Here is a 22395-nt window from a genome sequence, read left to right as displayed (position 1 = left end):
TAAAATAGCCTGTATACTAACCAAAATAAAAAAAGAACATTAATTATTGTACTAATGTGCTCCTGTTTAACAGAAGTTAAAGTTAAAGTAACATTAGCTGTCACACACCAAGGTGTGTGAAATTTGTTCTTTGGATTTGACACATATCCTGGGGGTGCAGTGAGCTGCAGACACAGCAGTGCTTGGAAACCATTTGGTGATTTGACCCCCAAATCCAACCTATTCATGTTGAGTGTCAAGCAGGGTCTTTGGTATGACTCAGCCAGGATTTGAACTCACAACTATCCAGTCACAGGGCAGACACTATAACCCAAGGCCATTGAGCTGGAATATTTATTATGAATATGATTTATTTTGAATGGTTCTTAAGCTGTGAAGCTCTGATTTACCTCGGTGCATGGAAAAGGCTGCAGACTGAAAGCGCTCAGCCTTTTTATGCAGTTTAAACCTGACAGATTGTTTATTTGAAGAAACAATATACATCCATTTAACTCAGAAATACTTAAGTATAGATGTGGTACACTGCATGTCAGTGTTACCGTCCCAAATTGGTTTGTCTTTTTTAATTCAGATAGTGTCCAAACTCTTCAAATTCACAGCCTCTTCTTGTTTACACAAACAGCCTCCTCACTCACAGCGCTGGACAGAAAAGATAAACACAAAAATACATCATGTTACACAAAGTCATACTCGAAAAACAACAACAAATCAAATGAATTCCTAAAATTATTCAAAAAGAATATAATATAGAAAGACCAACTCCAGTGATGCATCTCATATGCTCCTTGTTTCGCAGTGGGCAGGGTCTTTACCATATTAACATAGTGTCAGGCTGTTTACTCCCTGCAAAATATGCATGTTGCTCCCTTTAACAGCTGTGTTGTCCAGATCACCTTACAGCTATGATGTCCTGTGTGATCACAACCAGAATGAGCCCTTTTTAAAGCAGCATCTGGAGGCATTTCAGACTGCATTTAAAAATGTTGCCCACAGTCCTGGGCTTTCACAACATCCTATGACCCTGCACAACCACTTAGTTGTCTCTGTGGTTAATCCAGCCTCCCAGACAGTGGTGGCCAACTCCAAACATTAAGAAGACCTGTCCTACTACTTTTCCACATGCATAATTGGCTGTCTGATTCAGATCGGCAACAGTGGATATATCTGGAAAACAAATTGGTGGCCGTAAAGGGCCAGAGATTCCTCCACATGCTCTAGAATCCCACTGATCAACTCGGTGAAGTCCCCTGATGAAGACCATGTTCTATTTTATTTTTGGGGTGAGAAATCAGGCCAAACCACTATGAAAGGAAGTATTAAACCCCCATTAAGCATTAGTTTGTCAATATAGCAATTTTTATGCCTAAAAGAAAAGTGAACTCTGATCAGGTTAGTTTGGATCTGCCAAAGAATTGTGTGCTAAAGCCCAGAGTATAGATCATAAGCCATGAAAATTTTTTAAACAGTTGTCTTTTTCTGAATGCACGCAAATACTAGCATTCAGCAGTGTTCTACACATGGACTGGTCAAATGCGAACTTTATGTGACATCACTTTTTTTGGGTTTTAAAATTGATCACATGGATAGGGCAGCTTTCAGTAAAATATGAACGTACGCAACTAATCTTGACCGTGAACAACCGTATTGGAGAATTTCTTCAGGGTGGGTCACTCAATGCATATATGCAATGGTTTTTTTTTGTAAATTTTTAAATTAGGTTCATTGTGTGTTACACATTATTGTCATCTGCTATTAATTAAAGTCCACTAACATTTGGTCTTCTTACATTAGTTCAATGGACACTTTAATTAAAAATCATACAAATCAAATTCTCAATATTATTTTTTCTTCATACAGTCTCATCAAACAGTTTTCCATTTTTATACACACTGTGCATGTTAGAGACACCATGTGCCCAAATCAGCTTGCTTGAGCAGTTTTGAGACCATTTCCATAGTCTGTGTTCCTTGGGGCTCTGCAAGTACATGATGTGTTTAAGTGCCAGCTTAAAGCTAGGCCATCTGGGGCTTTAAAAAAAAGGGTTTGTATCTCATTTTATGGTGATCTTTTGATGTTCACCCTTTATTCAGTTTTACATATCACAAACATGTTCATTTAAATGTTTCCAGTCTATTGGCAGTTGATGTCCCTTTCATTCAGCACAGTTTATATAAACTGAATTTTTTACTTTATTTTTTACTCATTCAGCAAATACACTATTTAAGAAGTGCCTTTGGAATTTGGAAAATAAACTTTCAGTTTAGACTCAATTTCAAGATCAAAAAGAAAAAACAGTTGAAGCAGCAAAGTGGTTTGTTCAGGGTGAAAAGAGCATCGGCAAAGGTGACCTTTGATCAGCTAATGTATCTTCTTTGACTCACGGATGAGCAGGCATTCAGTTTACATCTCTGGTTTGATCTTTCCTTTCATTTCCTGTCTTTATTTTATCTATCTTGTAAAGGTAAAATGTGCCATTTTTACTTTGACCTTGTTGGTCACTTTACAGCAACTGTATTTCCCCTGCTGGTTTTTTTAATTTGCCCCAGATCTTTCAAGAGAATCTACAACTCTGGATGTTTTAAGATGAAAATAGGTTGCATTAGATTAAAAGCAAAGAATGCACTTGTATAACTGTGGTGTTGCATCACTGCATAGTAGGACGGTAGAAAGGCCACAAGCTCATCTTTTGTCAGCCGTCTTTCTTGTTGTATCGCAGACCTTTATGTGTCTCAGGAGATTCCCTCTCTGAGTTTGCTTTGGATGGCCTATTTCACAAATCCCCTCCCACTGAGAGTTCTGTGTAAAAGCTTGTCTGCATGTGTTCACCCGATCCATATCCATCTTCACCCCATTTCATCAGCGGTTCAGTAATTATTGCATTCTTGTCCGCCGATCATAATAGCTGATCCTGTCAGGCTGGAGGACATTAGGAATTCTCCTTGGGCAGGTGCTGATGATCGTTTGTGCGTTCTTGCTTTTGCCTCAGGTCATTTTTTAGGCGGCCGTGCTCTAAAGCCGCATTGATTTTACATTACTGTTGAGGGTTCTTGCTTGTGTGCATTGACAAATCGCTGTTGAGAAGCTGTAGCAAAGACTGGCCTTGCCTTTTGTTGCTTTCACATCTTTGGCGTCTTCTAGACAGATGATAATCTACTAAATTCATAAAAAAGTTCCCTTTTATGAGAGATGAAATTGGGAATAAATTTTGCTGCAGATACGTATTCATTTATGTAAATTAAATCTGCAATTTTTATAAATAAATCAGTTTTGTGACAACACAGTGTATAAGACTTTTGTTGTTTCCTAACTCAAATGGGAAACAGGAGATCACCAATCACCACACGGGGCAGTAATGAGTAACAGCAACACAATGGGTTCTTAATAGAGTTTTTCTAGCTATTTTACCTCCCAGCAGCTGTAAAGAAAATTGCCAATTTGCATCTGCTTTTACCAAAACCTCCAACAGCATTGTGAAAATGTTCCTCCAATCTAACTGTTCTCTGGATTCTGTTTTGTTCTATAGGAGGAGACAGCTGAAGGAGAGTGTGTTTGGTGACAAGCTGCAGCAGTATAACACAGGGGGAGGTATGGACAACACTTTGTTAATGCGTATATCAGTGCATGTTTAATGTCTGACGTGCACGTTACTTTCTTCCCAGAAGGAAATCTGAGACCAGACATGTTCAGCGGTCCAGCACCCACCGTGACCTTTCCCACCCTGTCAGAGGGACGTGGTTCGCCAGGGGTCAAGATATACATCGACCCTTTTACCTATGAAGACCCCAATGAGGCAGTGCGGGAGTTCGCCAAGGAGATCGACCCATCATGTGTCAAAATAGAGGAGGTCATCGGATCAGGTTGGAAGACACGCTCAGTGTGAATCACTGAAGAAACAAACTTGAAAACCTAATATTAATTCGGTCTGACTGAGCTAATTCGATTTCAACAGGAGATTCCGCCTAAATGTTTTTAAAATAGAAAAAAAAGAGATACAAATAAGTAATTTTCTTCAACTAGGCCACACATTTGTGTAATTTGGAAAAATTCGGAGACAAGCAATTCCTATTCATTATTTTACTTGATTTCTTCTCATTTGAAGCGAGCAGAGATGTTTAATTTATGTTGAAATCCTTCAGAGGAATAAATTAAAACTGTCTTCACGCATTCTGTGTGGCTTTGTGCACCCTCATGGTGAAAAGGCTGTGTGATGTTGGGAATAGCTACGAAGCTGCATGGCAACCAAGCTCAACAAGATAAACAGGGGTGTAAATATGGGGTGGGGGGAGTGGGCTGGAAGACATGTTTAGTCACAGAAAGGTCCTCGATTCATTCAAGTTTGTCAGTAGGACAGAAATCCAACAAAATCTAGGAGCACAAGAAATAAAAAAGATTTTACTTCATGATGAGGCTTTCAACATATATATATATATATATATATACATATATATATATATATATATATATATATATATATATATATATATATATATATATATATATATATATATATATATATATATATATATATATACACACACATATATATATATATATATATATATATATATATATATATATATATATATATATATATATATATATATATATATATATATATACATATATATATATATATATATATATACATATATATATATATACATATATATATATATATACACACATATATATGCATATATATATATATATATATATACCTGGAAAGACCTCAGACCTCTCAGTCCAGAAAAGCGCAGTGCTAGGAACAGCTAAGATACTGCGCAGGACCTTCAAGCTCCCAGGCCTCTGGTAGAGGACCCGAGCTTGGAGTAGAAACCACCCGCGGAGGGTGAGAGGGGCGCGCGTTTTTTTTTTTATATACATATATACACACACATATATATATATATATATATATATATATATATATATATATATATATATATATATATATATATATATACACACATGTTTTTGATAACATGTTTCCTTATTTATCAAAAATAATTTAAACTAAAAAAAATATCTAAACTGCAAAAAGAATTACAAAAGTTAAACTATTTTAATTTCATTTCATTCATACTGTTGACTGTCCTTTTTTTACTTCAAATTTGAAATAAAAAATTAATGGTTACAGGTTCAATTCCCACGATCAGAAGGATTAAACTGGAATGGAACGTATGAACTAGTCTTTTTTTTTTCTAATATTGTTTGAATTTGTCTTAGTGCACAGGTAGGAATGTGGAGCTGAATAACAGCCTTTTCATGCATGTTAAAAATCTCTTTCATAAAGAAAAGGTGTTCACTCCCACACCCTGCAGAGAAAATGGTTTGACCCCTTTATGCCTGACTTAATTTCCAATTTTAAATAAAAATAATGTTTGTTGTTTTTTCCATTCAAGGTGATGCTTAATTTCAAGGTGATGCTGGATTTAATTGTTCGTAGCCACATGAATGTTTTCTTTGATTTGTTTTTGTTTTGATTTCGAGGAAATTTATTACAAGCAAATTTATCAAAAAAGTTATGAAAGACTGATAGGACCCATCCACCATGCTGCAGCAATAAGCATAATGCTGTGTTTTGTGAGAATCAAAAAATATTTATCAGAAAATATTTTTTTACACAAATAAATCTTGTTAAGAAAAGAAATTGATAAAACAACAACTTTTCACAAGTTATTTTTTTTTTCCAGGAAATAAATCAAAGATTGGATGGATGTGGAAACTCATTTTATTTTCAGCCTGTCACTGATAAGAATTAGTGTTAAAAAGATGCTTTCAGCTGACAGTTTCATTGGCTTCTTATGTGGAGAAGAAAAGCAAGACTGTCCAGATTCTAAAAAGTGAGATTACTATAAATTACTGACAAATTTGACAAACATTTAAAAGCACAAACCTGTAATAAGAGCAGATTGCAGCAATGTTGTAAAAAGGTTTCCACTTTGGAAATTGAGTTTTTGCCATAAATCCTTAATTCACACATGTTCTGTCACTTTAATTTATTATCAGAGTTGGTATCAGATGGAGGAGCTCCTGATATTTTAGCTTTGATAACTCCCAACTGATTGAACTCCGGTCCCAAACCAATGAAGCCCAAATTGCCACTAAGCTCTGATGTTAAAGGTCCCGAACCATATTCTGACCTTCACCTCTGTGGGTATGAGCTCTGGGCTTTGGTCTGCGGAGCCACTTTGAGAGGCTTTTGGTAATCCCTCTATTTATTTCCCTCAAGGTATGGGGTTCTAAAGTCAGCCAGAGTAAAGAGAAGGGAAAATATGAGCTGGGGGGTTATGAGAGCTGGCCAGAAGAAAACGTCTTTTTTTTTTTTGTCTTTTGGGGGGGCTAGAAAAGTATAATAAAATCCATAAATATTTAGTTTTATTCTTTCTTCTTTGTTGTCCAGTTTTGAGTTTGTGTGTGGAGAAAAGCTAAAGAAAAGAGCAAAGAAGGAGAGGGAGGAACAACAGATTGAGGGGGAAAGATGAAAAAAGAAAACACTGAAAAAAGAAAAATCCCCCTCTCGTGGTGCTCTGCTCGTGCCTCCCCTGTTTTTACTTCTAAAATCACTAACCATCGTTGACATTGGTTCTACTCCCGGCTGACTTCTTTTTGTGTGGTGGTTGCATGTTCTCCCTGCAGGTTCTCTCCTGAACAGGTTGCCGGCTGGCAACCTGTTCAGGATGTACCCTGTAACCATGGCCCAACAGTCGCTGGGTTGGGTCCAAGCAGCCCCCGTGACCCTGAAAGGGATTAAGCGGGTTCTGAAGATGGATGGATAGAAGTATTATTCAATGATTGAACGTTACAAATTCTTTGTCTGTAATATTTTGCTTACCAACTGTTCAGTAACTCTTTAGTCTGATTGTTCAAACATTGAGGCATTAACAGATGAAAAAAAAAACATGCAACAAAGAGAATCTGAACCAAAATTTCATGTTCTTCTGTTTTCATGATGAAATGGTGATACTGTTTTTTTACAGAAACAATGTCCGTTTGTCTTGTAGATGTTGCTGGCGAAATGAAGCTCTCTGTCTATCTCAGATACCAGTTTTTGTTTGGGATGTTGTAGGTGCGCATCGGTCTCAGGTTTTTTTTCTTTTTTTTTGTATCAGTGGAGATGTGTTTACCCTTCATGTTCATTTTGAAAAACTGAATTTGCTGAAGCCTAAGTGCTGGTCTTTCAATCAAACTTCCTGTTAAAGCTTTGGCTGCTATAATGCTCATTTTGTACATAACAGCTTGGTGTTTTATTTTTTTATTTTTTTAACTTGTCCTGTCCAACAGCTGGTCAAACAGATGAGAGCTGAGGGCCTCTTTTGTTGGGCATATTTTACTTTGACAACAGGGGTTATGAATCTTCAGACAAACCAGAGGTATGTCTGAATAAACCCTTTTTGTAATCGAGGCCAAACTTTATTCATTTGAATCATATTTGAAAATCTTTTGTGTTGGACCGGACGGAAAAGGAAAGGAGGGAAGAACAGAGAGGGATGTTAGAGAGGGGGGGGGAGAAGGGTGAAGGGTTTTACCCCCCCTTCCTCTAATCACCCTTCAACCCCCCCTCTCCAATATCCTTCCCTCTTCTTTCCCAAATTACAAATTTAAAAGATGTGAAGGATCGCTTTTAAATAACAGTAGCAAGTCATTTTTATTGTATTACAGGGTAGAAGTAACCAACACTGCCCAACATGGATAAATCTTCCAAAAAAAACTGTTTGACTTGGAAAAACGTCCTTTTTGAAACAACGGCAAAGACGTTTCATCCTGGAGTTCTTCTCAAATAATGTGTTTTGAAAAAGTGCAGATTTAAGACAAGGTTTGACAATGAAAGCAATAAATCTTTCTCTTCTGATGCTCCATCCTTTCCTTGACCTCCTCTATTTTCCTGAGAAAAGAAGTGGCATGTCACTGGGATTCTGCCTCTCTCAGTGAAAATTACTTTCTTTGTCCATGCCCATTCAACCTCCTTTCCCTTATTATCAGTGTTCTTATTCCCTTCCTTCACTCAGTCATCTCTCCTTCTTCTGCCATCCATTTTCCCCCCTATTTTGTTTTTCCACCCATCTGTGCTTCTACTGGTTTGCACAGAGGCGCTAGGCAGTGTTTAATGAGCAGGGAGATGTGGAGCAGAGATCAGTGTGAGGCAGGACGGCACGGCCTGTCATCCAATTCCCATCACTCATCCATTATTCAACGGCTGATTTTTTTCAACAAGGACTTTTATTTTGAAGTGATATTCAATTTTCACGTCCTCAAGCTGCTCACTGCTGCACTTATTCATACAACACGCAAAGACTGAGTTTTTATTTCATCAAAGTTACAGCTGCTTCACATTTGTGACACCATCCGTCTGACCTGGTCAAATCAAAGCACTTGAAAGGGAGCCATTATGCTGTTTTCCAGCTGGTTAGTTTTAATTCCTGACACCTCAAAATTAGCTTTTCACCCTGAACAACTCCAAAACATTCATTAATATTCTTAACTGATCCGCACACACCTACACTGTTCAGGCTCTGCCTAGGCAGAATCAGGTCCCCACCCTGATCCTGTAAATTGTTGATCTTTGTGTTTTGCTTTCCAACGTGCAGCAGCTGTCTTGTCAACCTAGAAATGTTTCCTAAAGGCACACAATAAATTTAACAAAATATGACAACCATGAGAGATAAACACTTTGCAGGATGGATGCTGTTTCAGAACAGCATCCATGTAGAAGTCCTATCTCCCACAGGACTTTATTGACAAAGGAGGTGCTTAACGATTGATGGTTTGTGGAGGACCTTAGTGCAGGTGACAAGAGGCAGATGTGGCAGACAATTGTTATTTTTGATAACCTAAAAGAGGAGACATTAAAAAAACAAATTTAAAGGAACCAATAAGGTGACAAAACACAAGATTTTGACCAAAATGGATCCAGACAGAGAGGTTTTCTGCCTTTTGTTGCAGTCAATTTCTCACCAAGTCAAGGTCCAAGTTCAGATCATTCCAAAGAGGCGTTCAGTCTGTAGAATGCTAGAATGTGCCTGTCTGCGTCTTCAGGTGCTCCAGCTCTGCAGCTAGACCAGAACTCTATTCACCTGACCAGACTATTTCTGTCACCGGAACCCTTGTGCTATCCTAGGCACTTTAACATTGGGAGTTGGGTCATCTAGACCCACTAGACAGTGCGCTGAACCTTTTTTCTTCAATAATTTGTGAACCTCACTGGTGTCCATGGATTACATGAAATCCTCTTCACCTTTATCCACCTTTGTCATGGTAGGGATAACACGTCAATAGGGGTCATAGGATAGCACAAGGGGAGACATTTGTCATTTTTTTTTAAATAATAAACAAAGTTTTGGTGTGGTAATGTTCAAAATTCCTGGTTCAGTTTGTTGAGTAAATTAATTGATTTTTTTTTGCTTTGGGGTTTTTTAGTTTAATGACTGAGCAGATACCTGTGGAGTTTCGAAGAAAGATCTGAAAAGTCCCATTGCAGCAGCATCAGCAGAGGGAGGAGTGAACAATGTGCACTAGGGGTTTTGAGAGGAAGAAAGTAAAATGTTCTGACATCAGGAGCATGAAGAAAACCTGACTAAAACCCAGAGAAATGTGATTCTCCTGTATCCTTGTAAGTTCAAATTGTTCCCGGGTTTCTGACAATGGTCTTTAAAAAAAATTAAAGGAAAATGAAATCCTGTAATTTATCTTGTAAAATGCTGACAACAATAAAAACTGATAGCCTAAGAGCTAAATCTTTATAAATCAACTTTAACATTGTTTTTCTCTGCCTCGGGCTGCGTTTACACTGCCCTCTGCAACGCAGGTTCAAGCGACTTTCAATGAAAACTCTATGGAAGCATGTACATATGCACGTTCCAGGCCTTTCCAATCAAAACTCTCAAATTTAAATGTCGTCACGCAAGTTTCTACAACCATTTTTGGGCTCTACATACAAAATGTTAAACCAGAATAAACTGACCAATCAGGGACTCAGATTTGGAAGGGATGTGTGGATGGCATCCCCTATAAATCACGAAAGTGCCAACCCATTTTAAATGAATAGTTTCGGTTTGTTCACTCATTACCATGTGATTGGTGCAGAAACTATGAGCTGCATTCACAAGCACAGCTTCTGTTGGGGGTGAACACACGGCAGGTCTCCCCTTCAGTCTGATACCCTTGTCTTTCATAATTAGTGTTCCGAAGCATCATTTTGTAACCCCTTAACAACTTCCCTGTCTCAAACAACACTTTTCTGTTGTTTACAAGTTCCAGGGACAAAAAATGTGCTTCCTCACTTCTCCACCAGAGACAAATGGTTCTATAGAGGCACACGAAAGGCGAGGCACCAAATGTCACTACATCCCAGACGCCGAATCTTTATCTATGATAATTTTGACATTTATATAGAATGGAACAAAAGTGCCATGTTATTGCTGTGTAACAACACAGAGCTGTGCCGAAGGAACGGATGCTCCAAGATGCTCAGCAGCCATCAACACTTTAACTTAAAGGACAAATTAGACAGGTGATCAAACTCGCGGAAAGCCTGTATCCACAAAGTCATTTCTGTTGAACAAAAAAGATGATATTTTAGGCGGTGGAGCCATGTTTCCACCCTTATAGTAATTACTGTGTTGCTTTTATCTTGTTTGCCACCTGGACTGCACAGCCTTTTCTTTCTCCTGAGATCAGTTATTGAATGGGTCAAACTTTTTGTTGTTTTTTTTTTTTAGCCTCCAAAAAAAAACTAAAACTGGAAAAAATAGCTGCCCTTCAGCAAAGCCCCCGACCCCAATCTGCTGTGGTGGAACTGCTCAGAAACCATCAGCATGGAGGTTGCGTGCAGACAGCTGCTTCCAGCTGAGAGTGTATTAGGCCCACACACTTTTCTGCAGCACCCAAGCCAAAGGGCTAATGTTGCTTCTTACGTTTTGTGATTGTCAGAACTTATTGCTTTAAATGTTTTTCTGCTTCATTCAGGGGAGTTTGGGGAGGTGTACAAGGGTCGACTGAAACCGGTGGGGAAAAAGGAAATCCTGGTGGCCATCAAGACCTTGAAAGTGGGTTACTCTGAGAGGCAGAGGAGAGACTTCTTGGCCGAGGCGTCAATCATGGGTCAGTTTGACCAGCCCAACATCATCAGACTGGAGGGTGTGGTCACCAAGAGCAGACCTACCATGATCATCACAGAGTTTATGGAGAACGGAGCTCTGGACTCATTTTTGAGGGTAAGCAATGCACGCACACTCGCATTTAATGAGCTGACATCAGACTAATTTACTTTGAAGATTGGCTGGAAAAAATGGTAATCTCAAAGGAAAACTTATAAACTAACCTTTTCAACTCAATCTATTGAAGACGCCTCTCCAAAAACATTCAACGTGTTCCAATTGTTCAATCAATTCTCAGATTTCCAATTAAAGAAGTACAAAACTGCATTTAGACTGACATAAAAAATATTGTACCTCGGGCCTCTCTGTATGATCACAAAAAACACCACAAAGGTAAGGTTCAGGAATTTCATAAAAATAAGGGAGCCTTTATGGATACCGGTTTAATTTCTAATCTGTATTGCATTTTGGATGTTGCAGAGTATTTTAAGACTGAAAACTCCCATATCACACACAAGTACAATCTGTGAATAAATGTGTGTGAATGGCACTGTGAGTGTTAAGTGCTTTGAGCCTTCAGGAAGGTGGAAAAGCACTTTACAAGTGCATAGTGATGTTTTGTTTTATTCTAAAGAGCACTGTCACAAGTGCTTGACTTAGACCAGGGGTGTCCAAGTCCAGGCCTCGAGACTGACACAAACTCGACTGGTTTTCCAGAAACTCTGCCTTATCTGCGGTTCATTACCTAGATCAGGTGGGTTTAGTCAATATGGGGCTTCATTGGCAGGTTGGTTGGAAAACATGTAGGACATTGGCCCTCAGGGAATTGGACTCCCCTGACTTAAAACAGTTTAAGTTCACATAAGGTCCATCACGTGTGTTTTGTTCTTAGTGAAGCATAGTCCAACGTTATTACCAGTTCTTTTGCTGTTAACTTTAATGTACCCTCTGAAGACAACATAAAAGAGCTTAAAAAAATAAAGTCAACTTTGAGATAGAACTTCTGAAAAAGCTTTAATGTTCAGAAAAAAACCCTTAGTCTTTTTTTCTTAATAACTCAGACAAGATCAGTTTAAAATTAAAACCTCGTACAAGATGATATTTTTGTACCATCCATGCAAACTTCAAAAATGGCATCACAAAGATAGAATTATGTTGAATGAATTGGAACAGAGAGAGTGGGATTATAATCAGTTAGACAGAATGTGTTTATTTTCTGCCATAATTGGATTTCTGCTTTTTTTTTTTTCCACGTATCAAATTGGACTGAGCTTTTTTGAAGCCTCACACTTGTCTGCTGTTGATTGTAGATCTATTAGAGCTGGAGCTTTTTCTTTAATGTTAGTTGGAGCTTTTTCACAAAGTTGTGGGTTTTTTTCAGTCTAAAAACTTTTTTTAGAAAAAAAATGATGTATCAAATGGATTATAGTTTATAAAGGGTTTTATAAGCCTGCAAATGTTGGGGCAGAAGCGTACTAACATCCAAACTGAGCTGCAGTTGAAGGGTGGATAATTGGGAATTTGGAAAAAAGACGCAGCGGTAAAAACAAACCTCCCATTCCTCTTCTCTGTCTGTCTCTTTTTCTTTCCCTTCCTGTGCTCCTGCCTCCTCATCCTGTCTCTCTTTGATCTTGGCCTCCTTTCGAGGCGCCTCTAAAAACAGACGGGGAAACTCTTTGATGCAGAATCATGCGATGACTCGTAAACGCACACTACTACAGCGATCGATCTCAGTGATGTTGCTTTCCTGGTGTGACGGTCGTGCAGACACACCACCTGAAGCATCCGAGGTGCGTGTGTGTTTTAGTGCGTACCTGCTTGCCGATTTTTTTTTATCAGGGGATTAGAGCAGAGAAGCGTCAAAAAGCCCAGTTTGATGTGTAAAGTGAATTAAAAGACAAACCTCTCCCTACAACTGTGTCAACAGGGGGTGTCACTGAATTTTCCAAGAAATAGATATGGATAAGCAATAAAAAATCCCTATAATATCACAGATGAATGTACTTCACAGCACATGTTCAGATGTAATCAACATGGAGCACTGATCAAATGAAACTCGTTAGGACTTCTGTGCATTAATCAGGTATTGGAAGAGCCATGACCAAGTCCATGAATATTTATGAAGACGTCAAGGTGCCCCTAAGGGGTTTGCAGGTGCTGTCAGTCATCTGTTGATCATCAGAAACGCCTCATTCGAGAAGGGGGGGAAGACTCTTCATGCATTCGTCTGTGCAAATATAAAGTGACAAACTGCAGCCTGCAATCATTTGTTTTAATTCACCTGAATCCAGTACAAACAACTTTAATATCTGACTAGTGACATATCTCCATACTGTTCACAAGGAATGCCAAGGTATGTTTTTTTATATTTTTAATTTTATATTTTTAATTTTATATTTTTAGTCTGGGATTTTGAGTTTGCTCTGGGAATTTTTTGACTACAGGCAGAGGTTGGGTATTTAACTTGAAACTTGAGACCAACTTCAGTACAGAGACTTGAAACTCGACTTAAAGAAAATATGTATTTAGTTTTTTATTTGAATACATTAAGGTATGAAGTTTAAGAATAAAAATTAAAACTTAAGGGAAAAAAAGCTCTCATTACATTTTTATTTTTTGAGGTGGAGCAGTGGTTAGCAGCACAAAATCCAAACCGCTCTATTGGGCATAAAACCTCCCAATCTGGCAACACTGAATTCTCTGCTCACTAACTTGCTGTTGACTGCAATATTCCATTGGTGCAGAGGTATGGGGGAGGAGGAAACACTATAACAGAATCAACTCTTATGCCATATCAGTAATTTAGTTTTTTTTTATGAGTTAAGAAAAGGAAGAATTTTTGAAACACTTTTATTGAGTGTCCAGCTCAGAGCCCCAGCAAGGTGCCCTATAGGCAATAGCCTACCTTTGCCTAGTAATAAGTCCACCCCTGGTTAGCACTCTCGTCTCTGGGTCCTCCCTTCATAGAGTTTGCATGTTCTCACTGTGCATATGTGGGTTTTCAACGCCTTCCTCTCTCTGTCCAAAAACATGCTTCCTAGGTCTAATCTAATTTGCCCATAGGTGTGCATTGGAGTGTCAATGTGTGGCCCTGTAACAAACTGGTAACCTGTTCAGAGTGTAACCTCGCCCTCACCCGACTCCGTGACCTCATTGGGGATATAGTGGATTCTGAAAATGGATGAGTGTTTGAAAGTAACACAATTTAACTTTTTGACCAAAAGCTTGATACTAGACTTGGACAAAAACCTCATTTACATTTTTTTCCAGAAACACAACTTGGACATGTAAGCAATTTAAAACTTGATTTAGATTTGTGACAAACACTCAATACACATCCTGTCTTTTTCAACCTACACCTTGACTTACCCTTGCAACCAAGGACTTAATACTTGACCTGGATTTATAACCAAAGACTCAAGATTAGACTTTCCTGAAAGGCTTGAGTTTTGGGTCACATTTGTTGCCACAAATATTGGACTTTGAAACTTGAACTTGGCGTGAATGTTTGACCAAAGACTTAACTTGAACTTACTCCAAAATCTTGACCTTGGCTGGGATCTTTGACCATAAACATAAGACTTGACTTGAATTTGTCAACAAAGACTTGAAAGTATATTTCAGCTTTGAAATACAGTGTATTTCACAGCCTCGCTGTTTCACAGATTATTTTTAATGCAATGTTGCATGCATTTGTTTTTGTTTTTCTTCTTTTTTCGCACACTGTGTTCTGCGTTCTGATTGGCTTTCAACCTTCTCAATGAATCCCCTCTGTGCCATGTTTCCTGTACAGAATGCATTCAGTCTGCTGCATATACACGAATCTTTGATGATGAGAATCTTTGATCTTTGATCATTTGTTTTTCATTCTATGGTGGCTGATGTTATTTGTACGTATTTACATGTAATCAAGCAAAAAAACTGATGAAAATCCATGTTCATGTGTATTTCGTGCGGCCAAAATACACATTGCTGCAGTGCCAGCACGTATTTTAACCCTAACTGCAACCTTAACCCCGCCCTATTTATGTGCGAATAGTCACTTCCCCTATTATACAGTATTTATTTTTCCATGGTTTGAACTTTGAGAGTTTAAAAAAAAGAGTGAAAAGGTTCATGTCAGACATTTATGGAGTGTGTTTTGAAGGGTTTTACAGACTTAAAACATCTAGAATCCTACTTTGTGGACTTCACCTATTGCGGGTTATTTATATAAAACAACTCCCCTGATAAATGACGGACCACTCTGTCAGACTTGAGTCTTTATTGTTATATATCTACTGTAAAGAAACTATAAAGAACAACATTAGAATTTACGGTGGGTGAAATGTCTCCAAAGAGGCCAATCCTTCAACCATATTATGACACAAATGTGAAAAGTAAAGCACAGTCTATTCTCTTCATCATTCTTTTAACACAACAATTACGGCTGGGAAAGTCATCAGAGTTTTCATAATGCAATTTATTGTCCCTAATAAATGTTCTTTGGTGGCATTTTCCTTAAGTAATGACATGTGTTTTTGCCTCCAAGGCTTTATCTAAATACGGTAAATGATAAGTATGGTAATGGAAAATAAAACTAATCCTTTCACGCTTCACGCTTTTTCAGCAAAATGATGGGCAGTTCCCAGTAATCCAGCTGGTTGGTATGCTGAGGGGGATCGCATCAGGAATGAGGTACTGTCACACACACACACACCCCATACACACACACACACACCATACACATCCTTGTAATCACAGAAAAAATACAAAGCTTTTTGTCTGGTTTGAAACTCCACTGAAAGCCGAAACTAGGGTGGCGTATTAACTTTAGGCATCCACACTTGGGGAGTTGTGCATTAACCCAACAACCCTGCAAGTGAAAGATGGCCATCTCCTAGCTTAGACTCTCCATCTATAAAGCCGGCATAAAACGCAGCACACATGCACAGCAACATATTCTCACAAACAAGATCTTATCTGTGTTTTACTGCTGGCTGTGATAACACAAAAGCACGCACATCTACACATATTAAATTCCTACATTATGGATGGATGGACCCGATAGCTTTCACACAAAGATGGACACACACCCTAAAATCCCATTACATCCTTATATATTTGCCTGGCAGATAACGTGCAGTCATACAGTAAATCCTGTTGATGCTTTAGGTATCTGGCAGAGATGAGTTATGTTCACCGGGACCTGGCAGCTCGAAACATTCTGGTCAACAGTAACCTGGTGTGTAAGGTGTCTGACTTTGGCTTGTCACGTTATTTGGAAGAAGACACGTCTGACCCCACCTACACCAGCTCTCTGGTAAGAACACAAACCCAGTAACATGATCTGCCTGAAGGAATGTTTCCTTTTTGTTTTTTTTAATTGTATTTTGATTTGGGCAGATTGACCCTCCCTGGGAAGCCTTTACTGCAACCAGTTGTCTAAGAACTCTTTTCTTTCGTTACTCAACCATGAATACTGCTGAGCAGTTATTAATTTCAGAATTATGTCATTTACAGAGCTGCGGGTGGAACCTACTGCACTCTGCTTATTTTATCACAACAGACAAATACATAAAAACTCATAAGATTATTCATAGACTCGCATATTTCTTTTACAAGACTCATAAAGACACCAGGACTTGAAAGGACATAAATGATATGTTTCAATGAGATGTTACAAGTTTACATGGTTAAGAAAAGATAGATTGCTAAACAACTAAAGACATGCATCAAAAATAGTGTAATTTTTGTTGTAAAGTATTTTGCTTTCAGTTTTTTTTCCTCAAAAAAAAACTGGCAGAAAAACTACAATGCTCCTTTCAGGAAATTCTACATATTAGACAATGTTTTTTGTGCCGTATTCTCTTGGCAAACTAATGTAAGCCAGTGCGGCAAGGATTCCTTCTCTCTTAAATTCTACATTTGGCTTTAAAAACATTCCACCACATTTTTGATGTTTTTCAAAGAAAGAAGACTTGGAAGGAAAACTTAAAAATAGAAATACCAACTTTATTTGTAATCACTTATAAATCAAAATCAAGAGCAGAAATTTCTTTGTTCTTTTTAAAACAAACAAGAAGGTAAAATCCTAGTCTTTCAAATAAATGCAAGGCAAAGGTACCAAAATCAAAAAATCAAAAACGCTAAAAGTAAAAAAGAGAGAGTGTGGGTCGAAACTAAGGAAAAGGCTAATTATCTGAACTCAAAGCAGGTCAGACAGAAAGCCGAATCTATTTATTTATTTTTGCCAATTTCTTCTTCTTCTTTTGCCGTTTTATCCCTTTCGGGGTCACGGGGCTGCCGGAGTCTATCCCGGCCACTTGTGGGCGAAGGCAGGGGGACACCCTGGACAGGTCGCCAGTCTGTCGCAGGGCTCCAATCACACACCCATTCACACTCACGGACAATTTAGATTATCCAATTGACCTATGAAGCATGTTTTTGGAAGTTGGGGAGAAGCCAAAGATCCCGGAGAAAACCCACGCATGTACGAGGAGAACATGCAAACTCCACACAGAAAGGTCCCCCGTTGATGTTTTGTTTCGGGGGCCTTTTTGCTGTGAGGCAAGAGCGCTAACCACTATTTTTGCTGTGAGGCAGGAGCGCCAACCACTGCGCCACCGTGCAGACTTATTTTTGCCAATATCCAAAAATGAATTAAAGACACAAACTTCAAAAATAAGACACTTTCAGAACCCTGTTTTTTTTCTTGTCTGTCTTGTTTTATTTCTGTCCATCATTACTACATCTCTGAAATCCTCTCGTCTTTCTGTAGGGAGGTAAAATCCCGGTGCGGTGGACGGCTCCGGAGGCCATCGCCTACAGGAAGTTCACGTCTGCCTCAGATGTCTGGAGTTATGGCATCGTCACCTGGGAGGTGATGTCATATGGAGAAAGGCCTTACTGGGACATGAGCAACCAAGATGTGAGTCACCCGTCTGCTTGTGTGTCTTTCTTCTGTTGTGTGCCCCCCCTCCTCCCTGCGATGATCCTCGCACCGTGGATCTCTTTGTGTTCATCGGCCGTCCTTGTTTGGTTTTTTTTTTGCCGTGTCTCCCAGCAGGGAGTCGGTGTGCCTCAGAAAAGGCATGGGAAGTGAAGACATCAATTTAAGTGTTATACATGTTGCTGCATTAGTTTGAATCTCAAACACGTGAGGGGCTGATGTCTTCAAGGTGATGTTTAATGCAGAAATCCTTTTTTCCACTAAAACGTCTGTTCCAATTACCTTCACACTGCCATCTATTTGCTGCAGCATTTCTGCACCTTTTTGTAACTTTTGCTGTTGCTGTGTCAAATATCATTTTAAAGAAACATTTTACTAACATGTAAATGGTGCCCAAACCTAAAAGATTATTTCTAGTTAATTTTATTTGTCAATTTATTTTTAATGGAAACATTTTCAGGCTATCCATATGTACTATTTTCTCATGATAACATTTTAATTTAAAAAGAAAAGAAAAATGGGGAGGAAATCATTTTACTTCAGTCGCCTTTGTAGTATCACAATGGGGAATGCAAAATATGACTTATTTTTCTTTCCATTGGGCTAGATTGATTATACTAAGACAAGATAGGATAAGATAAAGATACTTTATTGATCCCAGCTTGGGAAATTCAGTTGTTGCAGCGTCGGCGTTAGGCTCAAGATACAAACATACACATAATATACGACAACAGAGAACCACAACAATCAATCGGAAAGGAACATCAGTGAATTAGAACAGTTGTATTGCGTGCCACATCAGGAGAGAAAAACAGACAGACCATAAATGACTTTATCTATTGCATATGGATGACAAGTTATAGAGTCCAATGGAGTGAGGTGTGAAAGATCTCCTGAAGCGGTTTGTGTGACAGCGAAGCTGCCTTAGACTGTTGGAGAAGGAGCTCCTCTGACCATCCAGTACAGGATGGAGAGGATGCTCAGGATTATCCATGATGGATACAAGCTTATTTAAAGTCCTCCTCTCCATCACAGATTCATATGTGTCCATTTTACAACCGATTACGGAGCCAGCTCTTCGGATCAGTTTGTTCAGTCTATTACTGTCCCTAGCAGATATGCTGCCCCCCCAGCAGACCACCGAGAAAATAGACATAACACATTTTTATTTTTTCAAAATATAAAATTGAGGCTTTTAGAGATGCAAAGCAGTTCATCTATGTTTTTTTATGCATTATGAGGGTAAAAAGAATAGATGATTGCATCATTTTTGAAAAATCAGCCTTCAAAGCTTTTCCTTTAGATCAGAGGCTTTTATCTCAGTATTTCTTTCCATTTTTTCTTTCATTTAAAAATGGAAAGAAAATTTAAATTTGAACTTTTTTCATTTTTTAATCCCTTTGTGCTTTCTGTTTTGTGTATTTACTTGTTTTTTTTACAAAAGGCAAAAACTGAGCATAATATGATTTTTTTTTAACCCTGCGATAGACTGGTGACCTGTCCAGGCTGTGCACATTTGCCTGACAGTAGCTGCAACAGGTAACCCTGTGACCCCAAACGGGATTCAGTGGGTTCAGGAAATTGATGGATGAAAGGATGGATTTTTCTTCTTTTTGGATGCAGCCACTTGTATTAAAAACATTTTTTTACAATGATGTTAACCCTGCTTTTGGCCATACACTTAGACTTCTTTATTTAGTTTTCTGCAGAATAGCTCTTGTCTTACTTTTAAGGAGGTATTCAGCAGCAGAACTGTATTTTTTTATTCAAATTATAAAACCACCTCTTCCTTATTTTTTACTGCTGAGTTCCATTTTTCTCTCAATCATCTACTTCACCTTAACTACAACTCTCCCAACTGCCTCCCATGCAGCCTCGCCCTGCTCCCCCTCATGGCTGCTGCTGAGTGACAGAGGCGTCCTCTTCAGCCATAATGACTGAGAGTCGGAATAATGATCAAGACACATTTATCCTGGCACACCCTGTGTATAATGATGGGAGGGTGTGTGTTACAACTGTAGCTAATAAGGGTCTTTGGGGGCATTAGTTATGCGCAGAGCTGACACCCTGAGCTCACACATCTCCCCCACACACACTTACACACACACAGTGGACCAAACCATACACGTACAAAGGTGCGCACACACCGTTTCTAGGAACACGGTGAAATTGTCAGCGCAGCCACTGAAGGTGTTCGACATGAATTAATCATAAAAGAGACCTGTGATGTTTCACTGCACTCGCTGCAATTTTGATTGACGGCTGTGCTTGCAGGGAATTTATGCATTACAACGGCTGAGACGCACGTCGGGGTCAAGTATAGTTCAGCGAGCAGGCAGACGAATTCCCAGCTCTGCATTCACAGCATTAAAGGCAAAGCTCCTCATCACTCTGGCTCACAACACTAAACTTATTGAAGGCGGAGTGAAACAGACGTTGAAGTTTGCTTTAAGGTTTCAAGGTGTTGTTAAAAGATCTAAAGGGTAACACGAGACACAGAAAAGCATGTAGCAAGAGTTTAGAATGGTTTGAACTTAGAAGTCGCAGAGGGAGGTCAAATAAGGTTCATGTGGTAAATAATGGAGACAGAACTTGGCTGAAAAAGGAAAAACTTGCGAGAAGGCAAAATCCTATCAAGCTGAAGACAATAAACAGTGTAAACCTGGGAATAAGACGGGGAAGGGGAGGTCGGGTCACGGGGAATGCTAGGAGTTCACACAAACTCTGCTTTAAAGCTGTGTGGCAGTGATGGTGTCAAAGGAAAAGCATGGTTAGCATTCTCAGACTGTAAGAAACATAAGAAACAAGTCATACAGAATCCTCCTCAGTCTATTCAACGCAATAAACATCATACTTCAACTTAAACCCCTTTTCTAACTCCTTCTCTTGTCACATTTATGCCGCCTCTTAGGTCACTGACAGTAGTGACATTCCTGAGCATAGAAACCACTTAGAACATACCAAAAAAACAACCCATTTCTTGTTTTTACCAGTAAACGCATGTTAACTGGTATTATGCATGGGCACAGGAATATGTACACAGAGGGAGTCTGTGTTTTGCTTTGTGTGCCAACATTTAAAGATATTTGAGCACTAGCGGGAAAAAACCCCCACTTAGACCTTAACTGACAGTTAAGGTCCAAAAAAATTTAACTTTTTTATACTCAGGATAAACTGTAGTGAGGTCAAGTTTTGGACACATAAACCAGTTTTGTAGAAAAATTTACTTCTGCCTTTTTTTGGTGGCTGGTTATTGGGGAGCATTAAATGATAGCTGTGTCACTTCTAGGTCTCCATTATTTCCAATAGTTCAATAAAAACTATTGTGAATAGCTATTTTGTTTTTGTAAAGTTCATTTCTAGTTGTGTTTCAACACTAATGAAATTAGGCTTTATTTTTTTAGTCGGAAGGCTTTTAAACCAGAATCTTTTAGATAATAAATAGCAATTTCCCAACAGAAAATGAACAAGCCACTAATATTTGTGGGTCTTACATAAACCTGTTTTGTTTGTATGGTTGGGCTTTTTACAATCCTAACTTGTGTGATCATGGTTCTTTGGTGAACTGATATTCCTCCAATTTCTTTTTGTTGTAAAACCTGGTGCATATATGCACAGTGCCGTCTAATGAATGTATTCGAGGATGATGGTTTTAAAGCCAAAAGGGTTCACTACAGTGGGAGTTTTAACATACCAGCTTTTATAATTAGAGTTTGAAAGACACTTGGAAAAAGTTATTTATCCTCCATATGCAGGAACCAGAATAATGTCAGGTCACATTATCAGAGCTTGATTCTACTTATATATTTCATTTTATTTTCTTTCTCTCTAGTGGCCAATCATCTTTTAAGAAGATTTCAGTTCTTCGCATTTAAAGTTCATGGTCTTTCTGCATTTTAAATTCTCACCAAAAGGTTTTTTATGGCAAATTCTTTAAATTTCTTCATCAGAATAAGCTCTGAATTTGGTGTAAAGAAGCGTGATTTAACATGTGAGACACTTCAGGATGCAGCCAGTTACACATCTGAATTTACTGCGCTGTGTCTCCCGGTCAGGTTCTCAAATGAAATGACAGCTTTTCACAGAGAATAATCTTAAGGAGAGATAAGGAGCAAGACATGATGAATCTTTAAACATCCTAATATTTCTGCATACAAGCTAGAGATAAGGTAAATGGACCTACATCTTTCCTCAAATCATCATCAGAAAGGGACATAAACTTGAGAGCAAGTATTAAAAGTGAGAGGATCTCATTATTGGATTGTACACCTTTCAAAATACCTTGGACCATCCATCTCCTCAGACAATGGTTTTAGTAAGACAAGAGCCTTCACCTCCCATGCAGTGGTAGTAGGGGGGTTGAAGGTC

General features: G+C 38.6%; 1 protein-coding gene across 1 annotated transcript in view; it reads left to right on the top strand.

The window, feature by feature from the left end:
* The window catches only part of LOC101169846 (ephrin type-B receptor 1), a 95843-nt gene that overhangs the window by 62637 nt on the left and 10811 nt on the right, over nt 1-22395 (top strand). The window contains exons 12-17 of the mRNA XM_011474166.3: nt 3524-3585; nt 3660-3857; nt 10966-11213; nt 15706-15773; nt 16251-16398; nt 17857-18006. Coding sequence (XP_011472468.1) covers nt 3524-3585; nt 3660-3857; nt 10966-11213; nt 15706-15773; nt 16251-16398; nt 17857-18006 — 874 coding nt within the window. The remainder of the gene's footprint in view (nt 1-3523; nt 3586-3659; nt 3858-10965; nt 11214-15705; nt 15774-16250; nt 16399-17856; nt 18007-22395) is intronic.

Source organism: Oryzias latipes, chromosome 4, assembly GCF_002234675.1.
Source record: "Oryzias latipes chromosome 4, ASM223467v1".
Taxonomy (NCBI): Eukaryota; Metazoa; Chordata; class Actinopteri; order Beloniformes; family Adrianichthyidae; genus Oryzias; species Oryzias latipes.
The sequence above is the reverse complement of the archived record's forward strand: the minus strand, read 5'-3'. Positions and strand labels throughout refer to the sequence as shown.